Source organism: Pipistrellus kuhlii, unplaced genomic scaffold (assembly GCF_014108245.1).
Source record: "Pipistrellus kuhlii isolate mPipKuh1 unplaced genomic scaffold, mPipKuh1.p scaffold_m20_p_3, whole genome shotgun sequence".
NCBI lineage: Eukaryota > Metazoa > Chordata > Mammalia > Chiroptera > Vespertilionidae > Pipistrellus > Pipistrellus kuhlii.
The window spans coordinates 65,122,367-65,138,264 of NW_023425529.1; the positions used below are offsets into that span (position 1 = coordinate 65,122,367).

The 15,898-nt window shown below is 37.9% G+C and overlaps 1 protein-coding gene across 6 annotated transcripts in view; it reads left to right on the forward strand.

Moving 5' to 3' along the window:
* The window catches only part of NAV3 (neuron navigator 3), a 558,961-nt gene that overhangs the window by 225,285 nt on the left and 317,778 nt on the right, over positions 1 to 15,898 (forward strand). For 4 of the 6 annotated variants that reach the window (XM_036456217.2, XM_036456218.2, XM_045588280.1 and 1 more), the window contains exon 1: positions 5,313 to 6,146. The exons of 1 other annotated variant lie outside the window; for it this stretch is intronic. In XM_036456217.2, the coding sequence (XP_036312110.1) occupies positions 5,904 to 6,146 (243 nt within the window). In that variant the 5' untranslated portion in view covers positions 5,313 to 5,903. Of the gene's footprint in view, positions 1 to 5,311; positions 6,147 to 15,898 lie in introns of those variants that run through there. One more of the 6 variants, XM_045588277.1, reaches the window with a different exon arrangement.

Below are 15,898 nucleotides of genomic sequence, written 5' to 3' on the forward strand. Positions count from 1 at the left end.
TTTAAATTCATTCTCGGACTGCTCCATCTCCCTCACAATTCTTATTCCGTAGTTTTTTAGCAAGTGTCCCAAGTGGTGGTATCTTGAACCACATTTGAGAAACTCCATTTTCTGTGACGTTAAGTTCATTATTTAACTTTTCAGGGCTGTTGCCTCCTATTCAAAGGTGATGTGCCAGCCGAAACTGGTTTGGCTCAATGGATAGATCATCGGCTTGGGGACTGAAAGGTCCTGGGTTCGATTCCGGTGAAGGGCATGTACCTTGGTTGCGGGCATATCCCCAGTAGGGGGTGTGCAAGAGGCAGCTAATAGATGATTCTCTCTCATCGATGTTTCTAACTCTATCCCTATCTCTTCCTCTCTGTAAAAAATCAATAAAATATATTTAAAAAAAAAAAGGTGATGTTCCAGTAGGATGAAATAGTTGACAGCTCCTGGCAGACAGTCAGTCCTCGATAACTTAACTCGTTGTTTTTTTTTTCTTTGTGTGTGTGTGTGTGTGTGTGTGTGTGTGTGTTTGTTTGTTTACTCTTGGTGGTAGATGTTATTTCATAGAATTTGTCAACAGTGATAACTATTTTGGGCACTTGCTTATTAATGATATTTCTAATAAGCAAGGAACATTTCAGAGTGAAAAGACATCTTATTGAATGTGAACACTTTTCAATTTGATTATATCAGGAATTACAGTGTGTTCTGCTCCAGCATGTGTTTTGGAAAATACCAATGAGGTCATTTATAATTGGCAAATAGAATTATGTTGGTATAATGTAGAAGTTGTGTGGCTTTATATGTGCTTTATTCTAGGCCAAGGAAGGCAGAATAGTCAGAGTAGAACTATTACCTTGGGTGGCAACGGAGCCTTCAGCTTTGATACCCTGTAGTCAACAGGTACCTCAATTTAAAAATGAGTGCTCATATCTGGACCTTCCTCACCAAAGGGACACAGAGCTTGTCTTGTGAGGCTCTTAGATATTTGCAGATTGCCTAGCCTAGGGGTGTCGAACTCAATCAGAGAAGGGGCCAAAATCTAAAATCCAGCCTAAATCGCAGGCCGAATGGTTTACTGAACAGTCATAAACTGTCATTGTGATGGAAATGCAGCGGAGTGCAGTGATGACAGCACGGTGCGGGCCACATTGCAAGGCCTGGCGGGACGGATTTGGCCCGCGGGCCTTGTGTTTGACACATGTGGCCTAGCCCTCAGTGCAATCTATTGGCAAGCCAATTGGCTCAGAGTTGGCCTTCCAATTGGATTTTCCCCACCAATTCTAATTTACGTGTTGCCAGCATTTCCATTCAAAAAAAATTTTTTTTAAATGAGCTAAACTTTTTGCTTTGGATGGTCCAAATTATTTTCTGATGTAGTAAGATTATTTTTGCTAGTGATTTGTTCATAAAGTTGCATATGTTTAGAATGGTCTTCCCAGAACCAATTTCCCCCACAAGTCCCATTGTTTTAGGTACTCCATTTTGTTTGCAATGTGAGAATTATAGAATGCATATATCTTCTCATATAGTTTAAATCTATTTTAGGAATTTGAGCATCTCTAGATTTCCAATATCGTATAGTCTCTGAAGAAATAGTTGGTTCAATGGTTTGTACATTATAAAGTAACTTACTTTGTCAGAGTGATCATGTCATTTTTGTTATTACCACCAGTGTTGTACTTATTTCTTATTATCCCATTGGGTAAACTCACTTTGGTTACTTTTTTTAAAAGTTGTTAAGATTTCTAACTTGTATTTGAGTTTCTCCTGTACTTGTCTCAGAAGAACATATAAATTTGACATTAGTTATTGTCTCTTTTACCTGTAAATTACTCCTTCTTATTAAAAAGTACATAATTTTGAAGTTGAAAACCTTATATAATAAAAGCCCAGTGATCTAATTGCAAAATGTCCACAACGACTGCAGCCCCTTGCCCTGGCCAGCTCTACCCCCCAATGAGCTCCCCTACTCAGATCAAGGGCAAGTCTGGCAGGCAAACCACGCAGGGCCGCCCTCCCTAGCTGGCCATGCCCCCAAGAGGGACCCCATGGGGGGAGGGCCAGCTATACCCCACCAGTGCATGAATTTGTGCACAGGGCCTCTAGTAGTAGATAAAAAAGCAATTTCTTTAACTTAAGAGAGATATATTTTCCAAAATAATGGTTTTTGGTTCTCATAATTGCTACTATTTATTGAATACATATTATATATGTCCACTCATTTTTCTAGGAACTTCACTTGCAATGTTAGTTCTTAAAATGTTTGATATAGATAGCCCAGATTTTCAGAAAGATAAGTATCACATGATCTCATTCATATGTGGAATCTAATAATAAAATAAACTGATGAACAAAATAGTTCCAGGGACAGAAGCATGGAACAGACTATTGAACTTCAGAGGGAAGGTGGGGTGCTATTGTGGGATGAGATCAACTAAAGAATTTGTGTGCATATATGCATAATCCTGGCCAAATCCTGGCCAAAGACAATATGGTAGTGAAGTCCTAGGGCAGGGTTGGGGGCAAACTAGAAGAGGTTAATGGGCAGGAAGGGGGCAAGGAGAGAAAAAAGAGATCATAGGTAATACTTTCAACAATAAAGATTTTTTTAAAAAGGTAAAAAGAGGTAAATCTGTCTGTGTCTTACAGAATTATTAAACAAAAACATGAGGAATACAAAATCAAATAAATTGCTGTTATTAGAAAACTAGAGGCCCGGTGCATAAATTCATGCACATGTGGGGACCCTCAGGGTGGCCTGTGGGGATCAGGCTCAAACCCACAGTCCAAAGTCGCCTGCCACTCCTGCCTGCTGCTCCCATTCATCCCAGCCCCACTGTGCCTGCCCTGGTCTCATGCCCAGGCAGCCCGATCAGGAAAGACTCATGCAGTCACAGCGGTGCCCATCAGCCATGAGCCCTGCATCTGCAGCCCATCCCAAGGCGGGTAGGAAGGGACAGGATGTGCTCAGCCCTCTGGGCAGGCAGTGGGACCCCCTTGTTGGCTTGGGATCTGGATCTGTCCTGCTGACATTTGCGGCCATTGTCAGGAGCCACCTGGTGGCCGCTTTTATATAGTTTCTTCCTTGCACAGCATCTAGGGAGGGGAAGCAGCCATTTTGCCTGAGGCCAACTTCCAGGAGGCTAGTAGTGCTGTCAGGATTACACAGGCAGCATCAGTCCATCAGTGCCTGCCCTGTTCTCTGGAAATTGGACCTGCAGGACTGTTGAAGGAGTGAATAGCTGCTGCCAGCCTGGTGGGCCACTGGGATGGGTCAGTCAGCTGAATGGCACTCCTACTGTGGGAGCACACTGACCACCAGGGGACAGCTGCTGCATTGAGTGTCTGCCCCTGGTGTTCAGTGCACATCATAGCTACTGGTTGTTCCAGTCATTCTGGTCATTTAGTCGCTTAGGCTTTTATATATATATAGACTAGGAGTCCAGTGCATGAAATTCGTGCATGGGGGGAGGGGGTGTGTGTCCCCTCAGCCCGACCTGTACCCTCTCCTCAGGGGACCCTCTCCAATCTGGGAGTTTGTGTCTGTCTTTGCAATCACATGAGCTAATTGTCTGAGACTCCCAACTCAGTTTGGTTTGGTGCTCACAGAATAATAGAGGTTGTTTTTTTATTCTTTGCTCCATTGGTGGAGATTTCCTAGAAACTGCAAGATATCTTCCTTTTAATTTTTTCTCAACAATCTGGCTTTACTTATGTCTCTCACCTTTGCTTTCCCTCCATCCGTCACTTGCAACAGTAACTTGCTCCTGGCTCACTTTGCTCTAGTGTCTAGGAGATCCCGCAACGTGTCTGCCACCAAAACTATGATTCCCAACATTCCTGGTGCTCATCATGCTCTGGGCTTCTGCTTCCCGTCCAAGGGCTGCCACCAGAACTATGATTCCCAGAATTCCTCATGCTCCCGGTGCTTTTGGTTTCTGCTTTCAGTCCAGGGGCTACAGAAGCCAAAAGGATTTGGAACTCCAGCCGCCCCCAGACCAGGCTGACAGGACTGGACACTCCAATGGCATCTCCAGGACCCTGGCCACTCGGCACTGGTGTGCACATGCACTGGCCACAGACTCAGAGTGGTTGGGGTCCCAAGAATGCCTGCCACATTGGCCCTGTAACACAGCAGGTGGGCAGGTAAATGTCCTGCCCTGCTCCTGGCCTCTTGCTGCCTGCATGCGTGTTGGGGGCAATAGGGCTGGCAGGGAAGCAGAAAGGCACCAATCAGGCTGGCAGGGGAGTGTTTAGGGGGTGATCAGGCTTGCGGGCAGAAGCAGTTAGAGGCATTTAGGTAGGCGGTTGGGAGCCAGCAGTCCTCGGTTGTGAGAGTGATGTCCAACTGCCCGTTTAGGCCCGATCCCAGTAGTATCAGGTATAAACGGGCAGTTGTCCACCCCTCTAGGGGTCCCAGATTGGAGAGGGTGCAGGCTGTACTGAAGGAACACCCTCTCTGCACAAATTTTGTGCACCGGGCCTCTAGTCTGGTTATAATGAAATAATTTTATGACTAGATGCTGCATTTTCATATTCACTGAGTATACATTTGGACACTCTTTAGAAGTTTAGATTTTTAAGTTGTATTTAGTAAGCTTGAGTAATAATGTTATAAATTATTTCTAAGATGGTTTTTAAAGTTATTCTGTAGATTATATTGGCTCTTCCACTTTCTAACTGCATGATTTTGGTCAGATTGTTCAAATGAATCAGAGTTACCTCTGCTATAAACTGGGGAAAATAAATGTGCCTATTCTTGAGTCATCCATTAATTAAATGTGATAATGCACAAAATTGTTTCCCAGTAACTGCTATGCAGAATGTATTAGCTATAAATACACGATGCCCCAAAAATGTGTACACACACTTTGAATAATTATAAAGGCATTATTTATTAAAGTACATTTTATTTTCAAAATTGAGCTATCAGCTGTTAAAGTGTGCATACATTTTGGGGGAACACCCTGTATTGTTGTTATCATTACTAGAGTTAGACACAATGATTACTCTGTATTTTCATAACCTAGGCAGGCATGGTCTGCTGAATGATTTAGCAGCTTTAGCAAGTTACACTATTGCATGAGTTTAACCTGATTTCATGGGATAAAACAGAATGAACACCGTGCCTCATGGCTGTCAGTAGTGAAAAATAGCTGGAAATCAGACAAACAGCTTCATTGCTGAGATTGTTTCCGGGCTAAAAGTTCTTCCAACAGCTGTTTGTTTTGGCCATTAATCGTGTCCTTTTTTTTTTTTTTTTTTTTTTAAGCTAGGGGAAATACGGTTTTCTTTAAAAAGAGAACTAGGCTGGTTATTTCTGAAATCAGGAAGAACGCCTGTCCTTCCACTATTGTGGTCTTTTGGCTGCTCTGACAATTGGACTGAAGACTTATTCTTTTGTGTTTTTTCCTCTTTTTCAGTCTCAGTGCTCAGACTCAGACTGCTGTAGAGAGAACAAAAGTAAAGCTAGGAGCTCTTTAATCCTAAAGAAGGAGGTTTGTAGCAGTTACCTTTAAGAAAAGTTTACTCCCCAATGGAGTATTTAATATTGCATAGATACTGACTCACTTCAGGGCGGAGGTAAGTGGGGAGAGAGGAGAGAGAGAGAGAGAGAGAGAGAGAGAGAGAGAGAGAGAGAGAGAGAGGATTTGAGCCAGCAAGAAAGAAAGATACTCAACTAAAGATGAAGGGAAGTTTTGTTGCCTCATCCTGAAAGTTATATTATTCGTTTTTCCTTTCCTTTCTTTCTTTCTTTCTTTTTTTTCTTTTTTTCTTCTTTTTTTTTTTTTAATCATGATGACTGCTAGTTTTGTTTAAATTATTTGTTCTGGAAATACTAAAGTTGGAGTCTACCAGACTGAGGTTAGAAGCATTTTCTTTGGCAGCAGGAAGATGCTTTTATAGAAGCCATGCCTGTACTTGGGGTAGCCTCAAAACTGAGACAGCCAGCTGTTGGGTCAAAGCCTGTTCATACTGCTCTTCCGATACCAAGTCTTGGCACCACTGTGTCACAGCACTATTCTTCAGGACCTTTGGAACTTACTGAAACAGAGAGCTCAATGCTTTCTTGTCAGCTCACGTTAAAATCGACCTGTGAATGTGGAGAGAAGAATCCCCTCCAGGGGAGAGCTAAGGAGACAGAAGACAGCAAGGTCAGTGGCTGAAGGTTACCTGCAGACTTAAGCAGCTAAAATGCAAATTTCCTTTTGGGTGAAATGGTGTCAGCAGAGGAGCACTGGTCTAAGAAAGTGAGTAGTTGGTATAGCTGAAAAGCTCAGTGTTTAGCCTATGTAAACCTGTACTTAGAGTTTATACTTCTAAAAGTTGTGTACAAAATTCTCTGACTATGCATAAGTTGTTATCACCTGGTATGTTCATGGATGGATGCCTAGTCCTAAATATTGCTCTATTACTAATAACAGTCACCAACCACAAATATGAGAAAAAAAAAGGGGACCTATTTTTCATACATATTATTATACTAAAGAAATTTATTTGTAGAAGTTTATAGAGAAAGCATCACTTTTCTCTAAATGTCATTTGCATCTTAAACACTTGCTGTTTGAATCTGTGTATCCTAGACTACTTAATTCATTGCAATATGAAGGAAAATGAAATATTATTTTTCTTGATACCATACACTTGTCTGGATTTTCACTTGTAAATTGAAACCCTACTGTTTTACTTATTACTGACATTTTTTTTTCAGTCATTTAATTTATACATTTTGTGAGCAGTAGCTCATACTCCTGGTTGTTAAGCGTGCTATAGTCATTTTCTCCAGCTGCTGTGGGGTAGCCTGGTCGTTCAGCTGATGAACTTCAGGGGGATTCATTTGTACCTGATAAACATCACTTTTTCGTGTAGTTTTAACTATGATGTCAAGCTTTCCATTCTTACATCTGGCTTCTTAGGGAATGGTTTGATTTTACTGTCCTACCGAAATGTAATTTAAAAATAACTCAATAAAGACTCTTCATATAGAAATCAACTCTACATACTAAAAAGAAAACTACCCCTTTTGTCTGAAATGTCCATTTTATTTTCACCTGTTCAAGTCCTCTAAGGTGCAGCCCCCAATGCAACTATCTTCATGAAGTCTTAGCTGGTCACCCTTTGTTCCTTTCCTCCCTGGTGATTCATTGTCTGAGTAATACAGCACATTTACCTATATTGTATTTAATTACCTAGATAATTTATTGGATAATTCTTTTCTCACCCCACTAACTTGAAAATAGAGATAGCAGGACCATTTTCTGTGTTCCAGCTCCTTCTCTCCAATGCTTTATGCATGAAGCTTAAATAGTAATTTACTAGACTAATACATGAATAAATGAATGAATGAACAAACTAAAATTGTCCTGAGAAAGACTTAGTTAAATTTTTTAATCTCATTGGATCATTTAATTTATAAAACATAGGGTTTAGAATGAATGATTTTAAAAGTACTTCTAGCTCAAAAATTATGTTATTTCTTTGATGTTTTAAGAAATAATTATTAATGCAAAAAAAGTCAGTTAGAAAATAATTATAGTTCTCAGTCCAATGAAAGTAATTCAGGGTAAATGTAGGGAAGTGTAAAGTATCATTAGAAAACTACAAATATTTAACTGTATGCAAATAATTAAATGTGAATGCCATATAACTCTGCTCTGTGAACCCACAATGACTTGTCTGGATTGGATGGAAAGAATAGATAGACCTTTTTTCTCTGCTGACCATGCTATTATCTCTGCAGGTTTAGTCAAACTTTCACTTTGATAAATGGCTTTGGCCCAAGACTTGACCACTATAAATACTTTTTGCAATAGAATTTTGGTTGATCTTTGGTTAGCAAACATATCAATCAAACATCTGATATCCCAATAAGACTCTGTGGTAAGTAATGCCACTTATCATATTAAAGAGTTTTTCAAACAAATGCAAAGCATGCCTGGTCAGCACTTCAAAGTATTTCTAAATGTGAAAAAAAGTATATTTATAGATATATAAACTTTTAATAAACTAGAACTGAAGAAAGTAACAAAATGATCAAGTAGCTATAGTAGAGATACTTAGATTTGGCTGTAAATAGTAGAAAACTTAATCTAACAATATCATACACAAGATAGGAGTTTATTTTTCATGTAAAGGATAATGTGAGAGTAAGCAGTCTGTGGCTGGTAGGATGACTGCATGAAGTTGTTAGGGAACCCGTGGCCACCCTGTTTTGCTTACCACCATCAGTTGTGGCAACTATCTCCGTCTTGAGTGGATACTGGAGAGCATTATGCTAAGTGAAATAAGCAAGGCAGAGAAAGAAAAAAATCACATGGTCTTATTAATTCATGGAATATAATGAGCAACAAAACTGATGAACTAAAACAGATCTAGAGACAGAGAAACATTCATCAGACTGTCAAACCTTGGAGGGAAAGTAGGGGAGGGTGGGGTAAGGGGGAGAGATCAACCAAAGGATTTGTACGCATGTATATAAGCCCAACCAATGGACACAGACAGCAGGGGGTGAGGACATAAGTTGGGGTGTTGCAGGGGGGGTCATGAAGGGATAAGGATATGTAATACCTTAATCAAAAAAGAAATTAAAAATATAGTTTAGTTCCATTCAATTAAAAAAGACATATCCTATTTAATTAAGGCTTCTTCCACACCATCTTGGCTTGCTTATAGTTCCAAGGCCTTCTCTAGCTGGGCAATAGAAACTGGGAAATGTAGTTTTTATTCTAAGAAGCTAAGTGCCCAGCTAAAAATGATGGGTTCTATTTCTAAGAAAAAAGAACCCATGGATAGTACCCACAATAGATGATGGTCATTAAAAAACATTTATGTGGACTTCTCTGCTAGTCCTTACACCAAATAGCCTCACAGTCTGATTAAAGAGAAAGAACCTATATGTGTGTCAGACAAGCGTGTGTCAGAAATGTATCTTCAACCCAGCAAGCCCTTCTCCTGTCCTTGTTTGTGATTAATGTAAATGCCATCATTCCAGTCATCTAATTTTGAATTCCTAGTTCAACACCTGGTGGTATATTTCACTATCTCATATCCATAGTTTCTAGAAATTGGAGATTTTGTTTTATTTTATAACTTGGATGTGTCCCCTTATGCACATCCTCATGCTTTGGCCCTTGGTAAGTTTTCTGTCAATTATTGCAATTATTCCAAACTGGTCTCCTCTCCTTTGGCTCCCATCACTTCCATCCAACACATTCAGCATCCTGCTCAATGAAAAAAAACCACATTAGTTTTCATGTTTTACTCCACCAGTAACACTGCAACAAGGAAGACTTCAGCTGGTGTCAGGGGAAGAGAAGAGGGCTATTGAGTGACTTGGTTTCTATATTTACCAGTAAGTTTTGTTTTAAGTATTGAGTTAACATTGCTAGTGAATTACAAATAAATCATTTATTCACCCAAATGTCTAGAATTATCAGGAGAAGACAATTAAGTTGACACATGGTCTCTATTGGATTGTTTAAATAACGGAAATAAATAAGAGAAACCTCAGGACAGAAATATAGAAGCAGAAGTCAATAGAGTAGATGACTGGCTCTGGCCTCCAGCTGTTTCCTTCTTGGAGAAGATGCCTAATTGCTGAAGACTGTTGACAGTCCTGTTGGCTTGCTCTCATGGTAGCACTTCCAGCGCTGGCCAGGCCAACTGCTGCATAGGTCAGCCCTCAGGTCTCTAGATGATTCGCCTGCTTTTCCTGTTTCTGCTGTGTTTGCACATTTAGTTATTTGCATTTAAAGAAACATGATTATTTCTTTTGCCAGTTATAGCTTATGCTCCAGGTTTCATGGCTTAGCTGTTAATGGTCATCGTATTTGTTTTTGCCTTTGTGGTAGCAATGGTGTGAAGACTGATTCTTGAAATTTATATTGTCTCTACAGGCAGAAGGCTAAGCTTTTCAGTGTCATTCATGTATTTCCATTGAGTTACAATTTTAGAATGTAAGAAATTTTGTTTTTTAATTTTTTTTATTAAATTATTATCTTTGTACATTTATCATTGGCCACCCCTCCCATAGATGCCCTCCCTCCCCAGAATTTTGTGTCCATTGGTTGTATTTATATGCATGTATACAAGTCCTTCAGTTGATCTCTTATCTACCCCCAGATCTCCCTACCCTCCCCGCTGTAATTTGACAGTCTGCTTGTTGCTTTACTGTCTCTATATCTATCTTTTGGTTCTTCAGTTTAGCTCTTTATCATCTATAAATGAGTGAGGTCATGTGGTGTTTCTCTTTCATTGACTGGCTTATTTCACTCAGCATGATGTTCTCCAATTCCATCCAGGTTACTGCAAATGATGAGAATTTCTTCTTTTTTATGGCAGCATAATATTCCATTGTGTAGATGTACCATAGTTTTTGGTTTGTGCTTTTCAAAGTGTTTAAAGAATTATAGCTCATGCTTTAAATTATTAAATTACCAAAAATTATGCTGTAAATTATATGTGATTAAATGTTACTGAAAATCTCATACAATTTTTATTGTTCTTCAAGTGTCAATATCATGTGAATATCTGATGACAGTTTGCCAAACACATTCTTCATAGTTTCTACCTTCCCAATATATGGAAATCTTTCTTTCCTTTAATAATAAGGAAGGTATTAAATATATTGTTTATGGGAACATGAAATCAATCGGTATCTCCTGAATTTTTAAGCAGAGTAATTGCACCATAACTTGAATTTATGCTATCATTTCTCTAACAATTACCCTCAGTCAACCTTGAATTTAAAATATTAGGTGTTGCCGAGACTGGTTTGGCTCAATGGATAGAGTGTCGGTTTGGGGACTGAAGGGACCCGGGTTTGATTCTGGTCAAAGGCATGTACCGATTCTGGTTGCGGGCATATCCCCAGTAGCGGGTGTGCAAGAGGCAGCTGATCGATGACTCTCTCTCATCGATGTTTCTAACTCTCTATCTCTCTCCCTTCCTCTCTCTACAAAATCAATAAAATATATATATATTAAAAAAAAGTTTTATAAAAAAATAATAAATAATAAAATAAAATATTAGGTGCTGCAGTTTAAAAAAATACATCAAGTTAGGAGCTCAGAGATTTGAATTAAACTTCTGCTAGATCTTGAAAATAAGTCATTTTTAAGCTCTCTGAATTTCAACTTCTGTATCTGTAAAAAATAAAATAAAATTACGGTAATAGTTTTTTATAAAGCTTTTCTAAGGGTAACATTTTTTTTTTTATTATCTACTCCCTTTCTCTTCCCAATTTCGTCCTATCAATGATCACATATCTCTTATTTTTTCAGCCTTTTCATCACCAATGGATCCTTTGGAACATTTTTTAAACCTTGGCACAAGTGACATTTTGCACTTGATAATTCTGTATTGTGGGGGCAGTATTATTATTATTATTATTATTATTATTATAGCATTTTTAGCAGCATCCTTGCCATTGCCTACTACATGCCAGTAGCATCCTATAGTTGTGACAGCTAAAAATGTCCCCAGACATTGTGAAAAATATCTGAGTGGAAGAAAATAATCTAACCCCATTGAGAAATACTGATTTAAAATAAACTTCTAAAAATGCTCAAGTCTTTATTATTTAATAATAATAATGATAATAATTAATAATATTCATCATCCTGCTTCAGATGATCACTCCATCTTTCCAACTTTCCAATTGCATTTCTTGAAAGTGTAGTTTATATTCATTGACACTATTCCAAGTTTTGCACTTACCTTACTTTTCTTTTTTCCCCCTTGCTTTCCTTGAGCTATAACTTATATTCTGTTTTCCTAGAGGTTACAATGGATTCTGAAAAGACATCTCTTCTTGGTTAACATTTTATCTTTGCTTTCATCCTGTTTGTAATATTTGAGATCCACTTACTACAGTTCTCTTCTTGGATGCGCCAATACTTACTAGCAAAGTGACCTTGGCAAATCAATTAATACTTAAGTATCTGTTTATTCATCTATAAAATGAGGACAGTAATATAAAATATCCCATAAAATTCTTGTGAAGAGTAAATGAGATATTGCATGTAAAGTATAAACTATATGCCAACATATTGCGTAGTATATAGTTAATAGTCAACATTTGTTATCTATTTCAATATTATAAAACTAGCTAATGGTTTAATACAAAAATTAATAATGTTAAGAATTGGAAGTAGAGCAGAGGCATCTATAATTAATTCTCTGTATATGAGGAAATTAACATTTCAACCATGTTTTGAAGAATGAATTTGATTTAGTCGAATAAATTTGGGGAAAAAAAGAACATCTTAGATAGAAGAGCAATGTATTTAATACTGTGCTGTGTTTAGAAAACTACAGATTATTTACCAATCCTAGGATGTAGGATGTAAATGAATAAGACAAATGAAGTTGAATTGAGGCAGTGGAAAGATGGGAATTAAATGTCCAGTAAGGAGTTCAGATTTACTCTATAGAGATAAAGGGAGGATGTCAATGTGACCTGATTAAGTCTATATTTTAGAAAGATGATGATGGAATGAAATATGGAAAGATTCAGTAATAGGAGAAAAGTTCAAAAATATGAAAAAGGAGGTGTAATGGAGCAAAATTTTGGCTAAAATACAAAGCTCAAGCAATGGAAGAGGGACAAATTTAGTAAAAGAAATTGTAGATGTTCATATTCACTTATTTAATATCAACAGTCCATAAAATTCTCAGTATTGATGGATAAAGACATTTTTCTTCAAAACAAAACATACAGTTTACTTGAAAATGATAATATGTGAACTTGGCAGCATGTAGCCATTAAAACTAATGGTAATTACTAAAATTTTTTGAGTACCTACCAAATGATAAATGCTATACCCAATTTATTATTATTCTAATTAAACTTATGTAGAAATAGCTCTGATGGGTGCAAAGGTAGAGCAGGAATTTCAGCCTAGGTCTATTTGACTTCTATGTCCTTACTGTTCATCTCCCTCTCTGGCTCTCTTTCACAGTGATTTATTAACCACAGTCAAAATCAATGTTATTCTTGTCTCTTTTTGTGGATACTGAGTCACATAATGGGAAAACAAAGAAACCCACAGATCCCTGCCAGGAGTACTGAATTAATCTTTGACAAATTTCTTTGAACTCTTCCTCTCCCCCAGTCCCCATAGTTGCTCAATTCTTGCTGTAAGAAATGCTTTCCTTTGGATTCCTAGACACTGGGGCCCGTAGAGAAATTCAGTATTTGTGGGAGAGTTCATTAATTGGATACACAGCAGGATTTCCCGGTTGTTTCCAGAAAATGGAATGATTTGTTAACAAGTGTTGCAATTCTGCTCGGAGATAAAAATTACCAAATAAGAGGGCAGTGGCAAAATTTTACTCGATTCCCAATAAACTAACATGATGCAGTCTCCATAAAAGAAAATAATCCAAGCCAAACTAGCAAAAACAACAGGTCATCTGTTGTTTTCTGATGTGGGAAAGGTAATACTAACTTCTATGACAGACAAATTCATGATTTCAGTGGTTTAATACACTAGGAGTTTGTTTTTCATCTCTTAGCTGTTCCATATAGTCAAGGGTTGACAAAGGATATCTCATAGGTCAGGTCTAAGTTGGTGCCCAGTTTTATCAATTTTTATTTGAACACAGCCATGATGTTGGCTTGTGTGTTGTCTGTGGCTGCTTTTGTGCTAAGACAGCAGTGTTGAGAAGTTACAATAGAGACTATATGGCCTGCAAAGAATAAAGTATTTACTCTCTGGCCCTTTATACAAGAAATTTGAAGATACATGTGTATCATAACTCAGGAAACCATGTTCCTTCCCGCTTGTGGTTCTATCATCTAAAAGGCTTAGAAATTTCATATATTATGTCGATTCAGTTTTATTGGTCAGAACTGAGTCCTATCATGATGCCTTACTGCAAGATGGACTAGGATACATAGTCTAGCTACGTACCCAGAAGTTTAGGGAAATGGCTTGGTGAACTGTTATCGAGCATTAGGTTAGCCCCACAGTCAGCAAATTGTGGCTTGTGAGCCACATGCAGCTCTTTGGCCCCTTGAGTGTGGCTCTTCCACAAAATGCCATGGCCTAGGCAAGTCTATTTTGAAGAAGTGACACTAGAAGAAGTTTAAAAAATTTGGCTCTCAAAAGAAATTTCAATTGTTGTACTGTTGATATTTGGCTCTGTTGACTAATGAGTTTGCCAACCACTGTGTTAGCCAATTAGTCAGATATGGAAGAGTAAGCAAAACTTGACCATGTGAAAAATATTCTAAGGTGTCCGTAAGTGTTTTTTAGGTTGTCAAGAAGTTGTCCTGAATTATATGGATGTGTCTTTAAAAACAAAACATTGAATAATTAGAGGGCCATATTTACATTCAATTTACTAAATGTACAGAAAGAAAACATATTGCAGTTAAACCAGCCTTAAAAGAAATAGACCATGCCCATCTCACAAAAGTATCATTTAAAAATGTCATGATCCAAACTTGCGTCTTGAAGCAACTCTCTCAGTTTTTAGATTCTTCTCATGTTGGACCTGGACATTTTCTATCAAGCTTGGAACCAGAAAGGCCAAGGCAGGATAAGATCTGAATTCTAGAAGTGAAGTTTAAAGAATCAGAGTAAAGTCAGGCGTCACAGCCAGAAGGAGGCATTTGCTGGCTTCTAGATGTTGTCACATGGGTGGCAGCATAGTTGTGTGAGGGAGTTAGTTATCTGCTCTCCGGGCCTGGAGATACCATGCAGCTTCTGTCAGCTCTTTGCAAGTTGGTCCCAAAGAAAACTTCAGGGAATGCAAGGATAGGTCATTGACAAACCCACCACCAGTACTGACCAGAAGCAACTCATGTCACAATCCTTTCAGACCCTGGTAAGCAAATAGGAAGAAAAGTGAATAGAGCAATCTCTTTTCCAATGCAAGCCAAATTTCTGAGTGAATTAATTGGTCTTTAGATTGAGTCTGCATCTGGAATTCTCTCTACTCAGGCTTCTACTCCTCTTTGACAGTATTTACTATTTAATTTTAGCTTGGGTCAATTTAAGTTGCTCACAATAAAGATGTATTTATCTTTATTGCCCCTGAATGCTTTTATGTTTAATATAAACTTGCAGTGTCTTCTTGATTTGTTTTTGGACAATTTATTGAATTTCTACAGAATAATATTTTTTGCAGAAACTTTTATGTTATTATTTTGACCCATATATTTTTTTGGATCCTGTTTCACATTTCCTTTGTCTTAGAACCATCTGCTTTTTATAGCTGTTTCTTCCTTCCTTTGGCTGCCCTTTTGATATCCACGCTTGTGTGTTGCCTTCTTCCACTGAACACAGGTTTATCATCTCCAACAATATGTTCTCTCTTCTCTTTTCCTCTGATTCAGGAATGACCTATTGTTTTCTAAAACAAGGCTGCTATTTCACAGAGTAAAGTCTTCCAGTTGCCATTACTAGGTCTACATCATAGATCCTAGGTGACTTATCTTTACAAATCGTCCTTCCAGTCAATTAGTCTGTCATCAAGCACTTATTGCATACTTACCATTTATAAAGCAAATTATGTACATATTTATGCATGTAAACTAGCTTATTTAACACGATAGGCAGTAGGAGAAATATACTTACAAAAGCTGAGCCCCTTTTAGAAATTTATATTTATTTTTTGTAGCAACATTATATCCCTACTTAATATCACCTAGAAATATCAGAAACAATTAAAATTCAGATTTTTAATAATCATAACTTTTATTATACATTTGGGCTGTGTTTCTTTTCTTTATGTTCATTCCCTTCACTTGAGACAATCAGATGTCTCCGGATGTTGCCTGCCCCCTGGGGGAAATTTGCCTTCAGTTCAGAATTACTGATTTAGTTCCTGCCTTGTTTGAAAACAGGACTTAGTAGAATTAGAAGACATACAAATATAAGATTTAAAAATATATGCA